The sequence below is a fragment of the Tenrec ecaudatus genome, chromosome 15 (genome assembly GCF_050624435.1).
Source record: "Tenrec ecaudatus isolate mTenEca1 chromosome 15, mTenEca1.hap1, whole genome shotgun sequence".
Taxonomy (NCBI): domain Eukaryota; kingdom Metazoa; phylum Chordata; class Mammalia; order Afrosoricida; family Tenrecidae; genus Tenrec; species Tenrec ecaudatus.
In genome coordinates, this window is record NC_134544.1 from 55,611,086 (window position 1) to 55,632,804 (window position 21,719).

The following is a 21,719-nucleotide window of genomic DNA, read 5'->3' on the forward strand; positions in this document are numbered from 1 at the left end:
CATTTGTCAAATCTGCAATTCCATTCTTAGAAACATTTTTCAAACTCATGTTTGGGTGCCTGGCAGCACCTCCCTCCTTTTTTTCTTCACCTCTTCTGTATCTGTCCTTTTATGTCACTCTTTATTCGCTGAAACAAAAAGAAGTTGCATGGAGTCAGGTCAGGTGTGTCGGGCAAAAGAGGCATGATGTTTATTGGCAAAACTGGCACACTGAGATGGCTGTGTGAGTAAGTGCATTGTCATGGCAAAACCAGTCTGCCGTACCCCTCCCCCACCCAGTCTGCCACAAATCAGTTTTTTTTTGTTGCACACTGTTACACTATATTTTCAGAACCTCTAAATAGAAAGCTTGATTAACAGTCTGACCTGGTGGAACAAACTCCAAATGCACTACTAGGAGTTGTCATTTCTGTCTTTTCAGGAAGTTGCTGGACATCCAGAACGAGGTTTGTCATCAACCGACATTTCACCTTTTTTGAAAGAGAAAACATACACTTGGTTTTTTCTCATAGTGCTGGCCTTATAAGCTGTGTTCAACATCACAGTTTAAATGCCGAGCAGGAAACAAAATTTCACAGCTGCGCACTGTTCTCTTAAATTGACCATCACAAAAAACTAGGTTAGAACAAAACTATGAAAAAAATTCACTGACCAGAGAGAATTTTTTCAGGTGACGCCACTAGATGCTTGCCTAGCTGGAAAAATGCATTCTATGAAAGTTCTGCTTTACCCAGCGTAATTCCTTCTTTTGGGGGTACCCCTTCATATAGTAATAAGGATTCCTGGGAGGTAGGGTGGAGGAGGGAGGGAATAAAGAGGAATTGATACCAAAGAGTTCAAGAAGAAGAAAATGCTTCAAAACTGATTGTGGTAAAAGTTGTACAATTATGCTTGATCTAATTAATTATAGAATGATATAATATCTGTAAGAGCTCCCAATAAAATGACAAATTAAAATACTTCCTAAATGTAATGGAAGACTTCTGTGTTGCATAATTAAGATTTAATGGCTTTTGGTTTGTACATTCTGAAAGTTGGTAATATTTGAAAATATCCTTAAGTCCATCAGCTGCCACCTCATTATTTGGTTGATGTGTAGAATATCAGTAGCAGTCCTTTTTTGAAATTTTTTTTTTTGCCATCATTTCTTTTTTGAAATTCTTAATTATTTATGCTTTTGTTTTCTGATTTCCAAATACATACATGTATAATCTTCCCCCCCCCCCACCTGAACTTAAAAAATGCTAATCTTTAGGAACTTGTGCGTAGACTGGGGCTATAGTTGCAGGGAGTGTTTTTCAACAGTAAGTCATGTATTCTTGCTTTTCATCTCTTCTGTTAATATTATCCTACTACTCTCAGCTGTGCCTACTGAATTCCTAGACCAAAGACCTTTGTGTTGGAAACTTGCCACATAATTAAGCCTCCACTCTTCATGAGTTTGGGTGATCGTAATTTGAATGGAAGCCTGAGAATGTGGGCTGTTTTTCAGTCCTGTTTTTATCCTCATCTCCCCTGGTATTGTCAATTCCTGACCCTTGGGTGAAGGAGTCCTGGTGGAGTAATGATTTCACTTCTGTCAGCAGTTTGAAACCACCAGCAGTTCTGCGGGAGAAACATGAGGCTTTCTACTCTCATAAAGATGCATAGTCTCAGAAACCCACAGAGGCACTTCTCTGTCCTGTAGGGTTGATGTGAGTTGGGTTTTTTCTTGGTGGGGGTGGGGCTCTGTTGTTTAAATGGAGCTTCTGTTATGCTGTTTTTGTTTCCAGTTTAGGATTCAGATTTTCTTGAATCTTTTATTGGTCTTTCTTTGTAGCTTTTCTTTTTTTTTTTTTCCTATCTACTTTCTATTTCTTTGCCATTTAGATTTTTGGTTTTGTTTACCTCTATTTTAAATGGATTTTGGGAGAAAGTACAGATAAATATGTTTTTAAAATCTTTTATCTGCTATCAGTTTTTTCTATTTATGTATCTGTACTCTTTTTCCTTATAATATTTTATTGTGCCAAGATTAACCAATATGAACCAAGTTCAGATTCTGAACTTTAAAAAAATGTAATAAATTTAAAAATAACAAATTGGGTGTATATTATTATATTGAGCCATGTACCATAGTTTATGTCAGCTTAGCCCTATACCGCCTGAATTTTTAATTTCAGAAAAAAAGCTTTTGTTTTTATTCTTTACTTTCATAGTTATCAATACATATAACAACTGAAATATTTTAAATATAAAATTTGCAATGTTTTAAAAATGTAACCAAATCGTCACATTCATACATGGATTTGTAATACAAGAATAAAAAAATGCACCTTCATTTCTATATTTTAAAACTTACTTTATAAAACATACAAAATTTATTAGTTTATAATTTTAATGCGAAATTGAACAAAACCATTTTTTTCTTTTGTGATACAAAGATGAACTTTGCATTTGTTGCAGAAAAATACTGGTGCACTCCTGCAATTTACATTTTTGCATGTTCCTCTTGTGACCTCAGGGTAATGGTGAAGTAGTTTTTGAATAGCAATATAATTAAAATTTTATAGCGTAAAATCAATTTTTAAATATAATACACATTTTATTTACCACTTTTCTCCATATTAGCATCTGGTTCCTTGTCTGACTCTACCGCTTCCATCTAGGTCATAAATTTGCTGTTTTCCATAAAACAAGTCACAAGATGAACGTAAAAAATTTGTTGATGTTTTGAAAAAGCAGAAATACATAATAACTATAATTTTTTGAGTATTACACCTTTGACATAAAAGCTATAGTTTTATGAACATATACAAAAATATCAACACAAACTTCACTAGATTGAAAATTACCGTAAAATGCACTGAATGCCAACGACCTCTTAAAATGCACATTCGGTCAAAACGTGCCTCTGTTGAAACATTTTGCCGCTAAAATGTGCGACTAGCGGTATGCATTTGTGCTAGTAAAGTGCGTGGAGTTTGTTGACATTGTCTTGGCTCCAAAAGCTTTATAATTTCAGTATTTGATACCTTTCAGTTAAATATTACGAAAACGTTGCACTTGGCATTATAGGATTAGAATTACTAAAATTAAGTGGGTATGTATAAGGTGATGACTGAGGAAAATAATAAAGAGCAGGATAGAATTATGGAGTGCTGTATTTGGTGATGGCACAAGACCAGATGGCTTATCATGCTGTCTGCATATGGGTCACCATGAACCCAGAGGCAACTTAATGTTAACTAACAACATTTGGTGAGCGTTGAGCGAATAATTAAATATTTACTCCTTAAATTTTGTTTAGACATAAAACATACTTTTATCTCTCTTTTAGGTGCTATGTAACGTGTTAAGAATATATTATAAGGAATGATCTTGTCAAGTTCCCATGAGTTATGGTGTCTGAAACATCAGTTTTATCTTGTGGGAACAAAACTGTAAGTAAACCTCAAGAAGTAAACATATTCCATTCTATGCTTTCATAAAATAAATTATTGATTACTTAGAAGAATGCAGTTAGCATAATTCATTCTGCTGACTTAAGTATACAGATTACATTATTGGAAAGGAGCGATTAGATTTTATTGAAATCAATATTATTTCTTTATTGTTTTATCATATAGAATGGATTAGACAAAGTTTAATTCTTATCTTTTGATTTTTCAGAAACAGCACAAAAGAAAATGTATATTAGCCGAGTGTTTTATTACACAAAAAAGGTTAGATAAGAGCTTCAAGTTAACAGATTCAGCCAACAAAAGAAACGTGTGTGGTGTAAGACATGTTTCAAATGAATCAAAGTTCAGTAACTATAGAGTCCAGAAGAAAAAAGTTTTCAAAAATTTTGTCAAAACAGACCAGTCAGTAGTAAACAACGCCTTCAGTAATAAGACGAGAGCTGAAACCAAAATTAATTGAAAACAAAACAGATTGAACCAAAATTAATAATTTTAAATAGACGCTTACAAAAAATTCAAATTAGAATAAAATTTCTCCAAATTGCCTTGTCCAAAGCAAAACAAGTATCTTGTGGCATTTATACTAGCTTTTCTTATGCTTTAGGAACGGCAGAAACTTTACTTGATGCAAACAGGTATTTCTGTGAAAATGAGTAACAGCATCAGTTAAAGCCAGATTTTAAAGACTGCTCCTTTCAAATAACACTAGACATTCAGTGTTTGTACCTACCGAGACACGAGCAACCCCTAAAATCTATCTACTCAGATAAGGAGAGTTTTACTCAGGAATGATGTCCATTCAGCAGAAATCAAAAGAAAATTCCTCTAAAGTTATTAAGAAAAGTGAAGATAAGAATTTAGAAACCCAAATTCAAGGTTCTCAAAAGAATGTAGCCAAACAATCGCTGGTTAAATCTTCCAGTGAAAATGAAGTAAACCAGCCTAAATTGGGAACACACATGAGCACAAGATCAGCAAAGGCAGCATCCAATGATAAAACAGCTACTAACTCTGGTGATAAAAATATGGTCAGTACGAAAGGACATTCACAAGAATCTGCAAAAAAGAAGAAATTATGTCCAAAAAAATCAGTGCATGAAACCTTGAAATCAAATGAACGGTTAAACAGGAGATCACAGAGACTACAACAATTATCAGAAGTTTCAACAAGGTCTTTGCGCAGTAGAGCAATTCAGGGTCAAGTTCAAGCAGTTACACAGAGTTTGCCACCAGCAAGAAAAGGGCACTGTAGCAACACTCAAAGTAAATCTAATAAAGTTAGAATAATTCAAAAACATGTGAAAAGGAAAGTACTGGAAATAAGATCAGACTCTAAAGAAGAAAATTCTGTGACTAATGAAGTAGTTAATGCTCCTAAAGGAAAAAAACGCAAAATAGAGCCCCAGACAGCTAGCACTAGTAATTCTCAGTGTGTTCAAGGATCTGAGAAGTGTCTTCAGAAGACTACTGGAAAAGGGGACACAAAGCTTGTGCCTGCTACTTCTGAGGTAAAAGGATCAAAAATGACAACTTCACTGGTCCCTAAAAAGAAGGAGCAAATGAAGAAGTCAGTTCACATACAAGTAAATGTTAGTGCAAAACCCCCCCAAAATTCACAGCCATCAGTGCCTGAACAGAGTATAGATAATGAGCTAGAACAAGCAGGAAAGAACAAACGAGGTAGCATTCTCCAGCTCTGTGAAGAAATTGCTGGTGAAATTGAATCAGATACTGTAGAAGTAAAAAGAGAATCTTCACAAATGGAATGTGCAAAAGAGAAGCCTACAGAAATTAAATTGGAAGAGACTAATGTTGAAAGACAAATACTTCACCAGAAGGAAACAAATCAGGATATTCAATGTAATCGTTTTTTCCCCAGTAGAAAAACAAAGCCTGTAAAGTGTATACTAAATGGAATAAATAACTTAACTAAGAAGAACTCAAACTGGACTAAAATTAAATTCTCAAAATTTAACTCTCTGCAGCAAAGTAAATTGGACTCTCAAGTTTCCCCTAAATTAGGCTCATTACAAACCAGTCTCTCATCAACAACTCTAGAAATGCTGCATCATCCTGTGGCACAAGGTACACTTTTAGGGACAAAACCACATAATGGTAACAACCAGCAGGAAAAATGGAAAGAAATTAATTCTGAAGAACTTAAAAGTTACAATATAGGGGAAACTAATAGAACTACAGAAAATCCTTCTAAAAATTGTCATTTGGATAATCAGATAAAATCACCTACTGAATCACAGATAAAACCTCCTCCTGACTCACCATTGTTGGATAATCAGATAAAACCATCAACACCAGATAAGGTAAGCCATTTTCTTCATGCTTAGTAAAGGTGCCTGTATACTTTGTTGTAAGAAAAAAATCATAAAAGATTAGAGAGCCATTTTTTTCCAGTCATTTTACTGGGGAGGGGGGGGTCTTAAAGATGTTAACAATTCATGCATCAATTGTATCAAGCACATTTGTACATATGTTGCCATCATTTTCAAAACATTTTCTTACTACAGCCCTTGGTATCAGCTCCCCCCGCCCCGTGACTTCTTGATAATTTAGAAATTATTGTTTTAATATCTTACACCATCCATTGGTTCCCTTCACCCATGTTTCTGTTGTTCATCCTTCTAGGGGTTAGAGGTTAAATGTAGATCATTGTTACTGGTTCCCCCTTTCTCTTCTTTCTCCCCCCACCTTCTCCTTACTACCTCATGGTATCACTACTACCATTATTGTTACTGAGGGGTTTATTTGTCCTAGATTCATGTGTTGAGAGCTCTTATCTGTACCAGTATACATGCTCTGGTCTAGTCAGCTTTGTAAGGTAGAACTGGGTCATGATAGTGGGGGAATGGGGCAAGCATTAAAGAATGAGAGGAATAAAAAAATAAATAGAGGAATGTCGTGTGTGCTGTCCTGCACCGTGGCTGATTTATCTCTTCCTGTAACCTTTCTTTGAAGGGATGTCCAGTTGTCTACGTATGGGCTTTGGGTCTCAAATCCGACCCCCCTCATTCGTATTGATATGATTGTTTTGGGTCTTCTTATGCCTGATACCTGATCCTGTTGTGGGTACCTTGTAATCACACAGTCTGGTGTGCTTCTTCCATGTGGACTTTGTTGCTTCCCTGCTAGATGGTCGCTTGTTTAACTTCAAGCCTTTTAAGACCTCAGACACCATATCTTGTAATAGCCGGGCACAAGCAACTTTCTTTGCCACATTTGCTTATGCCCCATTTTTACTTCAGTGATCATGTCAGGAAGCTGAGCGTCACAGTGTTCTTGCACTGAGGAAGGACTTGAATCCGTGCCTATAGTTATACCTTTATAAAGGTCTTTTGCCTCCTAGTTCTTACCTCTATTTCCTTTTCATTTCTTCCTGTCTCATTATCATGTTTGAACTTCATTTGGCCCTCAGTAATTCTCGGCTACACTGCACTTGATCAAACCCTTCCAGGCAGTCTACACCCTCCTCACCATTGATGGTAGATCTCTTATTGTTCCCTTGTCCTTTGGTTTCTTTGTTCCCCCTCTCTTTCCCCACCTCCTCCTTCTCCTGTCTGTCAATCCTGTTGTTTTCTCTTCAGGATTGTTTATCTTATCAATCTTATATAGAGGACATGATAAAAAGTAAGAAGAAAGGGGGAAAAAGGACCTATAAATAGTTACAGTTCTGTCTGCTGACCCGCATGTATATTTTCCAATTTAGTTTGATGAGATGCCAAGCCCTGCCCTCTTGAGTCTGAAGTCTATTTTCAGGATTCCTTGGGGACTTCATTGTTTTGCTCCCCTTGCTCTGTTGTGCTCCCTTCGTGTTTTGCCCTCACGAAGGTCAGACTGAGCACAGTGCCCACAATGTGTTTCCAGTCCTGCAGTGCTGTGGGATTTAATGAGGAGACTTTGTGTCTTGTGGTGGGATCGGCCCTACAGCCCCCAATCTCTGTGCCTTGGTTGCCCTGAGCTGGAGTGTCGTCCTCGGGGCTTGCTGAGCCAGGGTGCAGTCCTCTCTCTCTTTCCCTCTTGGTTTGCTCTTTTTTGCTCCTATGACCCACCTCTCTCCCTGGACCCATCTCTCTCCCTGGGCTGTATTTTCAGTGCTGTCCTCTGTAATGCAATCTTTTGGGGAGTGAGTCAACATAGCTGGAATTGGGGTTGACCCCACAGACCTTAGAGAATTCTTAAGGTATCCTATTAAGTTGTAAGAGATTTTTTGGTTTTCTTATTTATTTGGACCTAATCATAAGGTTATAGCTGTCTCTTATTAATAACAATCATCCTCACTGTTCCTCTTTTTAACATTTTCATTTTATATAAGACAGATTATTGAATTCTAGCTTTTCTTTTTAATTTTACACACTATCTTATTTTCTTTTTCTACTAATTATAACCACGGGGGGAAAAATTCACAGTGATTAAACTTAAAATTAAGTCCAATTCTAAGACTTAGAATGAATTGCAACTTGGGCAAATCAACTCCCCCACCCCATAAAAATCTATGTATTTAAGTTTTTTTTTTTACAAAACAACCTATCACCTTCAAAATACTCTCCATTACACTTCCTACATTTGTCAAATCTGCAATTCCATTCATGGAAACATTTTTCAAACTCATCTGTTTGGATGGCTGACAGCACTTCCCTCGTTTTTTCTTCACCTCTTCTATGTCATCAAATTGCTGTCCTTTGATGGCCCTCTTCATTCACAGAAACAAAAAGAATTCTCACGGAGCGAGGTCAGGTGAGTAAGGTGTGTGGGGCAAGAGAGACTTGCTGTTTTTTGCCAAAAACTGGCACACTGGGGATAGCTGTGTTAGCAGGTGCATTGTCCTGGTGTCAAAACCAGTCCCCCATCTGCCTCAAATCAGGCACCATTACACGTCTTTTCAGAACCTCTAAATACAACGCTTTATTAACAGTCTGACCTGGTGGAATGAACTCCAAATGCATTATCCCCCTCACATCAAAAAAGCAAATGAGCATCATCTAGTTCTTTGATTTGAAGAGCTTTTTTGGGGTGAGGTGATGATGGCGACTTCCACTGGCTAGATGTTTGCTTTTGGTAAGAAGACCACGTCTCATTACCTGTAATGACCTTGCCAAAAAAGTCTGGGTCACTTAGGAGCTGTTCTTTAAAAGTCCGAAAGGTTTCCAGTTGACACGTTTTCCTGGTCAGTCAGAATCTGAGGCACAAATTTCACAGTGAGCCCTATCATTCCCAGATCTAATTTGCTGGACCAAGCTCCAAGATGGCATGGATAACTTCTCCTTTTCTTCAATGGTCCATCTTTGGTCTTCAATCACAAGTGCATAACTTGTGTTTACATTTTTGTCCATTTGGGAAGTTGATGGATGTCCAGACGAGATTTGTCATTAGTCGATATTTTACCTTTTTTGTTTTTCCTTTAGCACTGTCCTTGTTAGCTGTATTCAATATCACAACCATTTCCGTGGCATTTTTTCCCAAGCAGGAAACAAAATTTCACAGCCACATGCTATTCTCTTAACCATCACAAAAAATTAGGTTTGAGCAAAATTACTTTCACGAAAAACTTCACTAGCCAGAGAGAACCTTCTCAGGTGATGCCAGTGGGTGTACTAACCTAGAGCAAGTTGCTCCATGTTTGCCTAATGGGAAAAACCCCTATTATGAAAGCCTGCCCAGCAGCACTTTTCTGAGTCTGTTTTGGATATCCTCTTGTACATTTTAAGACCGTTGTTTTTGCTCTTTATCAGTAAGTGCATGAAATAGCACAAATGGAATTAGAATGCAGGTATTCTGATTCTCAGCCCAGCATTTTTTGCCTCATGATGTGCTCTGACCACTTGTATTCAAGGATCCTTTTGCATAATATTAATTATGAATAGAGGGAAACAAATCAAGTTACCCGAAACTTTGGAAGTAATTTAAAATTTTCTTTAGCATTTTGGTGTAGGAATAAATTTGAATGAGTTAAGAGTCTTGGCTTTAGGCCAGAAGGCCTGAAAATCTATCAGTTTCTAATATACTCATGTGCTAAAAATTAAAGTGACCTTAAAAGTAACAGACACCGTACCACGAAGGGGCCTCATAAAACTTGTGGGACAGTTCCATTATCTTTCAATTCCATTTTCCCATGAGCCTTTTGCCAGTTTCCTTGTATAGTCCTCTTAGATTGTTTTCTATACAAATGAGAATGAAAGTATAGGTAGATCATTATTATCCATAGATTTTGCCAAATAGACAGTAGTAGCAATTAGAACTCAGTAGTGAGGGGTAGGTTAGTATGAGGGAATTTTTTAAAAATTGTGGAAAAATTCCATTTTCTTTTGACCTTTCTTTACAATACACTGTTTTTCAAACTTCATTGTGAATTAGGTGAAACTTTGTCCTTGGAAGAACTAGGATAAATGAGGGTACATTGAGGTGATTACAATGAATGAATTGAAACGAAGTGTTTTATAGTCAATGTGTCATAGATTTTGTTTCAGTTCATCCATTGCAATCACCTCCATGTACCCTCACTTTACCCAGTTCTTTACAGGGTTTCTTGATTTCATTCCTCCTCTGAACTTTGTTCTTGGGTAAGTGCTGAACATATGATCTTAAATGGGAAATTAACCTAATATGTGGATGAGTTCATTTCCAAACCTGAAGTCCTATCTCTGATCAATTAATTCTGTTTTTCCATGAAATTTCTGAAGTCACTTTGTTTGAGTAAGAAGGCTCCTAGTGGAGATGGGATGGCTTTGAATTAAATAAAGTTAAATCTTTTCCAGGAAATTGATAGTAACACTCCAGGGACATGTTAGGAAATATGTGCTTTAATTTTCTGTTGCATAAGTGTTGCATAAATACCTCTAGAAAGGCAGTCATATAATGAAGACTATTGAAATGCAAATTTTAAATTCCTTTGGCCTAAAGTTTCAACTTCACAACAGTGGGTTAAAATATATCAAGATAAGATTTAAAAAAGTAAGCTGATACCAAGGGCTCAAGTAGAAAGCAAATGTTTTGATATTGATGATGGCAACAAATGTACAAATGTGCTTGACCTAATTGATGGATGTATGTATGGATTGTGGTAAAGAGTTGTATGAGCCCCCAATAAAATGATTTTAAAAAGAAAAAGATAAAATCTATTGCTATCAGATCAATCCTGACCTATAGTGTCCCCCAAAGACAGAGTAAATCGCCTTTGTGGGGTATCTGAGAACATCATCTTTACCGAAATAGACTACTGCGTTTTTCTCACTCAGCGTGGGATGGTTTCGAACCACTGACCTTTCAGTTAGCAGCCAGCCATTGCACATAGAGATGCTTTATTAGGTAGCACATGTTATTTTGCTTCTTTTTTTTATAACCCTGCTTTTTCATAATGTGTTTTGAATTTATGTATTCTGCTTGAACACTAAGAAATCAAAACAAACTCACTGCCATCGAGTCACTGCTGACTTATAGCACCCTTCTATTTGGCTTCTGAGACTGTAACTGTTTACGGGAGTAGAAAGCAGTCTTTCTCCCAAGAAGCTGCTGTTGGTTTCAACAGCTGCTAGCCATGGGGATCGCAGCCCAATGAGTATCAACTATACCACTACATTGGAACTTGTTGCTCTATTAGTAATTTTTCTTCTGGTTTGAAATTCTTGAATATTACAAACATCCAGACTACTACAGAGACTAACACACACTCATGTATCGGCCTCCTAGATTTGACCAAAACTAAATTTTGTTGAATGATATTTATTATTATTTTTGATTAAATATTTTTATTGGGCGCTCTTACATCTCTTATCATAGTCCATACATTCATCTAGTGTGTCAAGCCCATTTGCACCTATGCTGCCATCATTTTCAAAGCATTCTCTTCCCACTAGAACTCCTTTTATCAGCTCTCCATTTTTTCCCTATCCCTCCCTCCCTCCACTCTCCCTTCCTTACAAACCTTTGATAAGTTATAGATTATTATTTCCATATCTTACATCATCCTCCGTCGCCCCTCACCCACTTTTCCATTATTCATCCCCCTGCGAGGGGGTTATAGGTTGATCCTTGTGTTGTTGACTTATTTAAGGTCTTTTAAAGAAAGTCCATTACAAATATAGTTGAATACCCTACCACCCTCTATTATATTCTCCTCTCTCCCCATATTCTGAAAGTTGGTGTGAATTTTTTCACGTTTATCACTTAATATAATCACTTTTACAAAGTAACTAGGAAATGTGGTGGTAACCGTATCAGTTCAAGACACATTTGAATGCCTGCTTTACCGACAACACTGTTTTAAGTTACAGAAGATACAGGTTTTGAGCCTTTAAGTAATATATATCATATTAGTCACAGATTTCTCTTTATTCCATAGTTACTAAGACGTGAACAAGTAGCTCATCTTAGTCATCACAAGAGGTCATGTTTAATGAACACTGCCTTGTTATTAGTCAAAGCAGAGATGTGTCTAATTCTCATAATACATTATATAGTTTCTTTTGTAATCCACATTTTATATGAGAAAAGTCAAACTTAGAGTTATAAGTAACTAGTCTGAGTGACTAGTAAGTGATGAAGCCAGAATATATGGTTAATCACTTTCAGAGCCAGGCAGAGCCCTAACTTACGGGAAAAGTAGAGAATATGAAAACACCCATATTGTAGAAAACAAGGTCCCCTATAATTTTGCTCTCGATTATACGATGGTCCTGAGAAATAATAAGGAAAACATCCACTTGATCACCTGTGAATTACATTACTAGGAACTTGGAATGTTAAAGCTTAATTATATTTGTTAATGAGAAGAATGATTAGTAAGCATATCTCACATTTTTATCTTTTTCCTGCTTTAATTTTTAGTGACAAAAATAATGCATGTTCATTATTACCTTCATAATGCATATTGGTATAAAGACAAAATTAGTAGCTTTTCTCCTCATTTCTCTGCGATAAAAACTATTTCCCCCCCAAGCATTCTATATTTTTAATTTAATGCAATTTATTTTTAAAAAATTATTTTATTGGGGGTCTTTTACAAATCTTATGACAATCCATTATTCAGTTGTATTAAGCACACTTGTACATATGTTGCCATCACATTTCCAAAACACTTTCTTTCTACTTGAGCCCTTGGTACCAAGCTCCTCTTTTTTTCCCCTCCCTGAAGCAAAAACTATTATCCCACCATGAAGTCGATGCTGACTCAGGAAAAGGTACACTGCCCCTGTGAGTTTCTGAGACTGTAACTATTTAAGGAAGTAGAAAGCCCCATCTTTATACTGTAGAGCGATTGGTAGTTTTCAACTACCCACCTTGCCATTGTAGCCCAACACATAACCATTATGCCACCATAACCCCTTTCCTTGAGATAGCATTTATAATCGTTTAGAGGTATTTTCTCTTAGTAGTTACTGAGCGACTTCTATGGCAGTGTTGTAAATTGAGTCTGTTGAGAATACAGAAAGGTCCCTGGGTGGTGCCAATGGTTTGAGCTCAGCTTTGCCAAGTTGGTGATTTGAACTCCAGCAGTGCCACAGAGCACAGACCTGGCCATCTGTTCTGCTCTGTAATTCATGGGATTGCCAAAAGTTGGGATTGATTTAGTGATAAAGGGTTTGTGTGTTAGGCTGGTTGTCTAGGGCAGTGGTTCTCAACCTTCCTAATGCTGCGACCCTTTAATACATTTCATGTTGTGGTGACACACACCCCCCAACCATAAAATTGTGTTGCTACTTCATAACTCGTTTTGCTACTGTTATGAATCAGGCTACCCCTGTGAAAGGGTCGTTCGATCTCTAAAGGGGTCGCAATCCACAGGTTGAAAACTGCTGGTCCAGATGAACAAATCCAGTGACACTCAGATTCGTATATGAAAGAACTTTATATCAAGAAAGTATAAGAAACAACCTTATATATCACGAAGGTGTCCTATCCCGGTCCAACACAAATCCATGGGTCGAATGCTACCTGCAGCTCTCTTCAGACTCACATAGCTACTGGCTGATGAAGCAGAAGTGGGGAGCTGGGAGATCACAGGCAGGTGGTTGCAGAGTATCTTGGACCCAAGGTTCCACGTGACAAGGTATAGCCAGTCCACATGGGGCTGCTCCTAGAAGCAGACATGGAATCTTGAGTAGCCGAGAGGATGAATGGCAAGAGAAAGAGAAGTGCTCACTGTCTCATTCATAAACCTCCCCAGGAGGAATCACTAGGTTACCACCTAATTGACAGGTTGGATTCTACCCCTACCCCCACACACATATCACCAAGTTGCCAAAAATAACCATTGTTTGTTTAGGTGGTGATGGGTAGAGAATACAAAAATGAATTCAGCCTGCTCTTTGATTTTTAAAGAGTTCTAGGATATGAGTCATTATAAAAACTTAAAATAGGACATATGCTGTGGGGTTAAAAAAGTAAAGGCAAAACTTTTTCAGCCTGTATTCAACATAAAAATTATTCATGAGACTTTTTGCTATTCTACCTAGAAACCTGGTGTGTGTTTTACACTTGAAACAATACTTCTTAATTTGAGTTAACTACATTTTATATACTGAATTGTCACTGTGGCTACCATATTGTATAGTAGAGATCTAGAGAGATGAAGATGAAACATATACAAAACCAGATGAGTGTGGAATGTATTTGTGGGAGTGGTAAAGTTTTAAATTTACTATGAGATGGGGGAAGGGAATGATGGAAGCTGAAAGGTTGGGTAGCTGTGGAGAGACTGATAATGTTTTCATCAATTATTCTGAATATGAAGTTTTCTTAGTATGCTTAATTTCACTGAAAGTATATTGGGATAAGATCCAAGGGTCAGTATAAATGTAAGTATTAACATGAATTATGTGTGTTCAGAATTTTAGTTCACCTTTGGAATCCAAGCTTGAAAACACCTCAGTGGAAAATACCACTGCTGTTTCAACTCTGCTTAATCAAGTGAAAATTGATGCGGAAGAGGGTAAGTTTCTAGGTAATATTTTGAAATTTTTATTTGGATTTTACTTTGTGCAGGCAAAATTTTCACAGTGTAACAGATAACTATCTTCTAAATAACCTAATTATTTTTATCATTGCTTGTTTTTCAAATGCCCATTTTTTGGTATTTCTGTTGATTGACTTGTTTAAAATATCTCAGTATTCCCCTTTGTCTTCCTCCAAAAGCTATTTATCTTTATTGTTTTGTGACACTATAAAGAAGAGTAACTTAAGTTAATGATAGTATTATTTCTCAAGTACAGCTGACTGTACTTTTATTTTTTAACCTTAACTATTCAACTTTCAATGATTGTCAAATTTTAAATCTTATGGATTTAATAAATACTGCAGTTAGCCCACTTATCCCATATAAAAGTTCTTGTATTCTAGTGATGAGGAACCTTGGTGTTATAGTGGTTACAAGTGGAATTGATTTGGGCTGTTAACCGCAAGGTGAGCAGTTCGAAACTACCAGCTGCTCCATGGAAGAAAGACATGGCTTTCTACTCCTGTAAAGAATTATAGTCTTAGAAACTCACAGGGGCAGCCTTATTCTGTCCTAAAGGGCTGATATGAATCTGCATTGACTTGATGGCAATTTTACTTTTAGTTTTTTTTAAAATCTTGTCTCTCCCCTCCCGCTTTTAGTTTTATTCTAGTGACATTTTCTTTGAAAATAATTATTTAAACTGCTGGATGAGATTTAGTCACTAACTGAAGCACAATGATATACTATAGGAAGGAAATCCTTAATTCCTATGGTTCCTGTTTCTAAAGGAAAGTATTCTTGGAATAGAATTAGTCAGATAGTTGCTGCCATTACATATCGTTTTAACCTTTTCTCATAGTTGAGACAAGTGTCATAAATATGAGAAATATAATTACTTATTAGAAAATAAAATGGATTGATTTCATTTTTTAGTGTGGTTAAAAGTTCAGACTTTTAAAAAAGCAAAAGGTATGTATTTCCATTTTGAGATTGTATAATATGTAGGCATTTTTTTTTCAGTGAAATTCTTTTTTTTTTACATCGGGCAAGTCCGCTTTATTTATTTTAATTAATACATATTTTTATTGGGGCTCATACAATTCTTATCACAATCCATGCATACATCAATTGAGCAAAGCACCCTTATACATTTGTTGCCCTCGTCATTCTTTTTTTTTTTTCTTTTTTTTACATTTTATTAGGGACTCACACTACTCTTATCACAATCCATACATATACATAAATCAATTGTATAAAGCGCATCTGTACATTCTTTGCCCCAATCATTCTCAAAGCATTCGCTCTCCACTTAAGCCCTTTGCATCAGGTCCTCTTTTTTTTTTTTTTCCCTCGCTCCCCCCTCCCAATGTGCCCTTGGTAATTTATACATCGTTATTTAATATGTAGGCATTTAAGGAATTTCCTTCTTTGTTGGTGAAACTAGATATAAATTCTTGTTAATCTTTCATTAGATCTCACTGCAACTCTCTAGTCCACATAGAGAAAAGCTTTTCTGCTTTCTCTTTGAAGCATAACCTCCTAAGTAGGAGAGAGGCTCTAACTTTATAATGGCCTGTATTAAACAAAGAACTATAGTGGGTTGGGTTTTCCCCTCTTTCTGTATAATTAATTTTTGACCAATATATCAAGTGCTAATATAAAACTTAATACATTATTCACTTTATTGTTTAATTTACAGGCTCAACTCCCAAACAGCACAGTGTGCTCAATAACCAAACATCTAAAAACAGTGATAACAGGTAAGATATTAAATATAAACGTATCTATGAGCATTTTTCTTTTTTTTTTTTAGAGAGTGAGTGAGTGAGAAAGTGAGTGAGTGAATAAGAGTGAGAGAGTGAGTGTGAGTAAGTGAGTGAGTGAATGAGAGTGAGTTAATGAGTGAATTAGGGAGTAAGTGGGAGAGTGAGTGAGTGTGAGAGAGTGAGTTAGTCAGTGAATTAGGGAGTAAGTGGGAGGCTGAGAGAGTGAGTGAGAGATTGAGTTAGTGAGTTAGTTAGTGGGAAGGTGAGTGAGTGAGTTAGAGAGTGTGAGAGTGAGCGAGTGAGTCAGAGTGAGTGAGTCTCTATGGGCATTTTTGAGTTGGGATTCCCCCCCCCCAAAGTTATAGTAGTAACCTCAGTTTTCTAGTAGAAAAAGTGATAGTCATAATTTTTCATTTCACTATTGATTTTCATGCCAGTGCATATTGTACCAAGTAGAGCTTTTATTTTTCTTAATACTCATTATGGGTACTTTGCTACTTCTCATTTCTTTCCACCTCATTCTTTTAAATTCAGTGTTAGGTTTCATAATGTAAAAACAAGGATCCTATGCATTTCCTAATTGTTGTCTACTTTGGGCTTTTTGTTGTTTTCTAGTTTATTTCTATTTAAATTGAAAGTTATACAACAGTAGACACATATATATGCCTACTTGTGTGACTTTTATCTGTTGGATAAACTCAGAGCCGTAGGACTTATCTTGCATTACTAACTTCCCCTCCAAAGTGATTGTGCCTGTAACAGTGTTTGAGAATGCTTATTTACCCATCCCCTTGGAAATACTGGGCATTAATAGTATGTAAAAGTATTTTAATTGATTTAAAGCTTTTGTTTTTTCTTTAATGTTGAGTTAAATGGTTTTGTTTAGGCATAAGCAGTTGATAATGGACTAACTATAGTAACTCAAATGATTAAAACTATAAAATTTGCTCAAATAATAAACACTGCCATTTTTATTGCTTATAATTTCATAGTTTTCTGCTTTATTTTTTATACTCTTAGGTAATTTTTCCCCTTTGGCAAGTGGGACTTGTCAGTATTTTTATAGAAAATAGGTTATTTTTTTCTGTCCAAACATTTGAAGTGATACAGATATTTTAACATTTAATAAGTTTTGTCTTGATTTCGATTTTTAAGGGAGACACCACCAAATCATCCTTGGCCTCAGTGCAATTCTCATTTGGAGATCAAAATTCCAAAAGACTTAAAACTAAAAGAAGTGGAAAAAGCTGATGAAAAACAGTTGATCATAGTAAGTATCTAAACTTGATTCTACTCGTTGTAAAATCTTGTTGTAAGTAACTTGTTATATGAAAGTTAAGTCAAAAGTATTTTACTAGGGTTCAGTTCATACATGCATGGGCTTCAACAACCAAAAGCAACCTCCAGCAACCTATTTAAACATATCTCTGTGATCAATAGATGGCTGCAGACAAATTCTCTCAGTATTACATTTGTCTTAGTCTCTTTAGGCTTAGGGTGCCTTCAAAAGAAAGGTCCATTTGAAATTGACTTCTGAAGGAATCTGTAGGACTAGTTAAATTCAAGGCAAAGAACTCAGCTTAGAAGGTTACTCTTTTGGTAATCTCGAAAGATTTTTCTGAGGATGATCATTGAGTCATTGTTATGAATAACTTTTAAGGAAATTAAATGGCATTGGTGAGTAAGAAACTCATTGTTATGGAGTCAGTGCTGACTGATAGCAACCCCTGTGGGTTTCCAAGACTTAACTAGTAAGTAGAAAGCCCAGGCTTTTTCCTGTGAGCTGCTGGTGGCTTTGAACTGCTGGGCATGCAGATAAAGGCCAACATGTAACCATGACACTACTAGAGTTCCCCTGGTGAATAAAAGGCCAACAAAATTGCACGTAAGAATTTTTCCATCACAGTAACATATCTGTTCATTCTTCGAAAGTAATAAGGGCTGGCCTATCACATTATCTTTTTTTTTATTTACTAGTTTTATTAGGGGCTCATACAACTCTTATCACAATCCATATATACATATCAATTGTGTAAATCACATTTGTTCATTCATTGCCCTCATCATTCTCAAAACATTTGCTCTCCACTTAAGCTCCTGGCATCAGCTCCTCATTTTTTCCCCTCCTTTCCCGCTCCCCCTGGCCTATAACATCTTCATTGGGAAATCTTACCCCATTCCACCTCAACTCAGATATTGCCCCTTCATGGAATTCTTTTTGTTACTAAAACTGACAGGATATTTAGAAGGAAGACAATTTGAATTCTTTGAGAATGCCAAAAATACTTGACATGATATATGTTAAGGAAGCTAGAATTCTTTAGGGATGGGTTAACAGTATAGGAGCAGTGCCTTCAGCAGTGTGTCCTACATAAAGGATATGTTGAGAAACAGTAGCTTCATCTTTGATATTTCTGTTTAATAGATTTTTATGTTTTGTAGCAATACTTTTTGACTCATCCTCATAGAGTCTAGAACTGTTATGACATCTGAGCACATGAATTTTGGATTAGACTCAAACTGAAGAAAGAGTAATAGTTTTTAAAATTTTTGCTTATGACTCAAACTGAAGAAAAAGTAAAAGTTTAAAAAAATTTTTTGCTTATGTGTTTAATTGATGATATGATATGTGTTGTGTTAAATAGATTATTTAAATAAACTTCACCTGTTTTATATCTAACTTGGCTGCTTGAAAGTTTCAAATTACATTTGTGGATTGTATTTCCCTTGGATCCTAAAGATGATGACAAAGATAATAAAACCTAACACTTTGACTGCATTGTTTCATATTTAATTTACTTATTTTAATTCAGTTAATCCTAATAGAAAAATTATGTAGTAGGACTACTATTATTTCCCTTTTATCATTGAGGAAGTGGAAACATAATTCTTATTACTCTGAAGACTGCCTCAAATATTTTAGGTAGTACATTGTCAGTATTTTTAAAGAACTTTCACTTAGTTTTATACGCAATTGTTGCTTTATTATCTGATTTATTTTTGCCATTTGGTGCTAGTTCTGAGATACTAGAGATACTATCTTAGATCTTGTTCTTTTCAGTTAGTAGTTCAAATAGTTTCAGAGCAGATAAAGGGATTATGTGTCTTTGTTGAGTTTAGAAATTCTATCATATTGTTAAAAAAATTTTATTGAATGAAGGACAATGATAAAAAACTTTGTAAAACAGCTGCTATACCAGACCAGAAATAGGAATTAGTTGAGTATAGGTGATAGCAGTTAGTCTTTCTTGTTCATTTAATATAAAAATTGAAAAAACATTTTACTTATTACTAAGAGATGCTGGTGTTATCAACATGTTATCTTCAATGTTTAAAAATATCTAAAGAAAACCATTTAATGTCTACAAACTGTAGAAGAAAACATTTAAGGGAACAGACTTCAACATGTTTAAAAGATGGAGTCCATACTTCCATACTTCATGCTTTTGTATACTCGTAGAATATTTATGGCATTTCGTGATGTATTTTAATCAGTAACAATAGAGTCTCTTGATGAAAACGCACCTTCTACCAGGACATTGATTTTGTTGGAGTTTGGTCTGCATGGAATCCCTAAAGTGGCGGTGCAAATGGTTGATGTGTCCCGCTGCTAAATAGACATTGAAGGGCACCTAACAAAACCCCCTGACGTGCCTGGCAAGAATGACCTGGTGATTTGCTTCTCAATCTGGACATTAGAAACCTTATAGCACAGTTACATACTTGGTGGCACCTGGTTTTAGGTCTGCCTGTTTGGTAGATTTGATCTCTTTTTACTTTTATTATTCTTAACACTTAGCCTATAATTATTTCATATCTTTTATAGTCTTTGTGAAATATTTGTGAGCATTTAATTTTTACTAATGAAAATATTGAGTATATTGAGAATTCGGAAATACTTTTTTCCCAGATTCTAGCAGTATAGTTTTTGAAATTGGGAAATATGATAGTTTTCACTTACACAGTTTGTATGGCTTTCAGGACTGAGTTTGTAGTTTTTAAAAATATCTGAATTCTTTCATTTTGTAGGCTTTGGAGTAGGGGACCAATTTGATAAAATGGAAATATTTGTAAACATTTTATAATGGATTATAATAGTTATCATCTTAATTTTTGTAATTAATACTTAATATTATTCATTTTAGACTAAATAGTTCTTTCCTTATATTCACATTATAGTCTTAGAAACCAATGCTCTAGAATAATGTTTTGTTGTTGTTGAGGGGAACTTTTAATTTTTTTAAAATAGGATGCAGGACAAAAAAGATTTGGAGCGGTTTCCTGTAATATTTGTGGAATGCTTTACACAGCTTCAAATCCAGAGGATGAAACACAGCATTTACTCTTCCACAACCAGTTTATAAGTGCTGTAAAATACGTGGTAAGTGGACTTCATGCCTTTTAAAATTAAGATACAAACCCAGATAAGTATTTCAGTATCTCACTGAGTTAAGTTGCCAAATAAGCAATTGAAAAATGTTCTGTTTTTAAGAAGCAATAGTGTATAACATATAAAACCCTTACAGTATAATTACTGGTTTATTAAAAAAACAAAACCAAACATAAATGTCAGCTAGTTTATTCTGGCTGGTTTCTGTTGTAGACTTTTAATTTTAAATTATGTTTTAAAAGTAGTTATTGTGGCTCTTGTAAGACTACAATTGAACTTGCTTAGTTTTAATTTTCTTACTAAAATAATATTTGCTAACTATTGATGAACCTGTTGAATACTTATGTAGTTTGACACACCTTAGTATTTTTGGAATGATAGTGATAAATATTTTGCCAAATACGTGTTCGGGATTTCCTCTACATTTCTCAATCATGAGAATTTTTCCTTTATAAAATTAAGATGAAAAAATTCAGGTTTTTAAAACCTCAGAATCTTGTAGTATGCTAAAAAAAATCCTACAACTGAAATGTTTTAATATAAAATATCTTAATATTTGTGCACGTGAGGCATAATAGATAATATTTAATATTTGTTTCTTTAAAATAAATTTCTTTTGAAATTTTGGGCCATTTAAAATATCTTGTAAAAGTGATTGAACATAATTGCTGTTTGCCCATATCTGAAATGAAATCTATTTTCACTGTATACATGTTACCTTCAGTACTGTACACTCACATTGATAAGACCTCCAGGATACCTGAACTGAGATCACCAATTCATTCCATGTAGGCCTTTATAAACTGGATAAATTAAAGGTCTTTTATTGACCTTAATTGTATTTGTTTATAATTTGGTTGAAGGATTTATGCTCACTGTCTCATTCATCCAGTTATTTAGACCCAAGAGAAATAGTTTCCATTTTTTTTGCTTCCCTTGTATTTCTTATTTCATCTGACTTTTCCATGTATATTTTTTCCCACTCAAATAAAATACAGGTGGGACATAGACTTTATCTAGATATTGATTTGTCATTTGAAGATTGTTCTTTTTCCTTTTAGGTTTTCATATTAGTATTCTTAAAACTTGAAAATGTTTGTTTTAGATAACTGAGTAATAGAGTATGAGGAGGCTTCAAAAATTTATGATTAAATGGAATTAAGACTGGAATTTTT

The 21,719-nt window shown here is 35.3% G+C and overlaps 1 protein-coding gene across 2 annotated transcripts in view; it reads left to right on the forward strand.

The window, feature by feature from the left end:
• ESCO1 (establishment of sister chromatid cohesion N-acetyltransferase 1) overlaps positions 1–21,719 on the forward strand; it is a 62,560-nt gene that overhangs the window by 14,685 nt on the left and 26,156 nt on the right. For both annotated transcript variants that reach the window (XR_012780136.1, XM_075533275.1), the window contains exons 3-8: positions 3,320–3,422; positions 3,652–5,764; positions 14,280–14,382; positions 16,088–16,148; positions 17,310–17,424; positions 20,404–20,535. Coding sequence is in view for 1 of the 2 variants with exons in the window: in XM_075533275.1 (XP_075389390.1) it covers positions 4,232–5,764; positions 14,280–14,382; positions 16,088–16,148; positions 17,310–17,424; positions 20,404–20,535 (1,944 nt within the window). In the remaining variant the exon portion in view is untranslated. The remainder of the gene's footprint in view (positions 1–3,319; positions 3,423–3,651; positions 5,765–14,279; positions 14,383–16,087; positions 16,149–17,309; positions 17,425–20,403; positions 20,536–21,719) is intronic.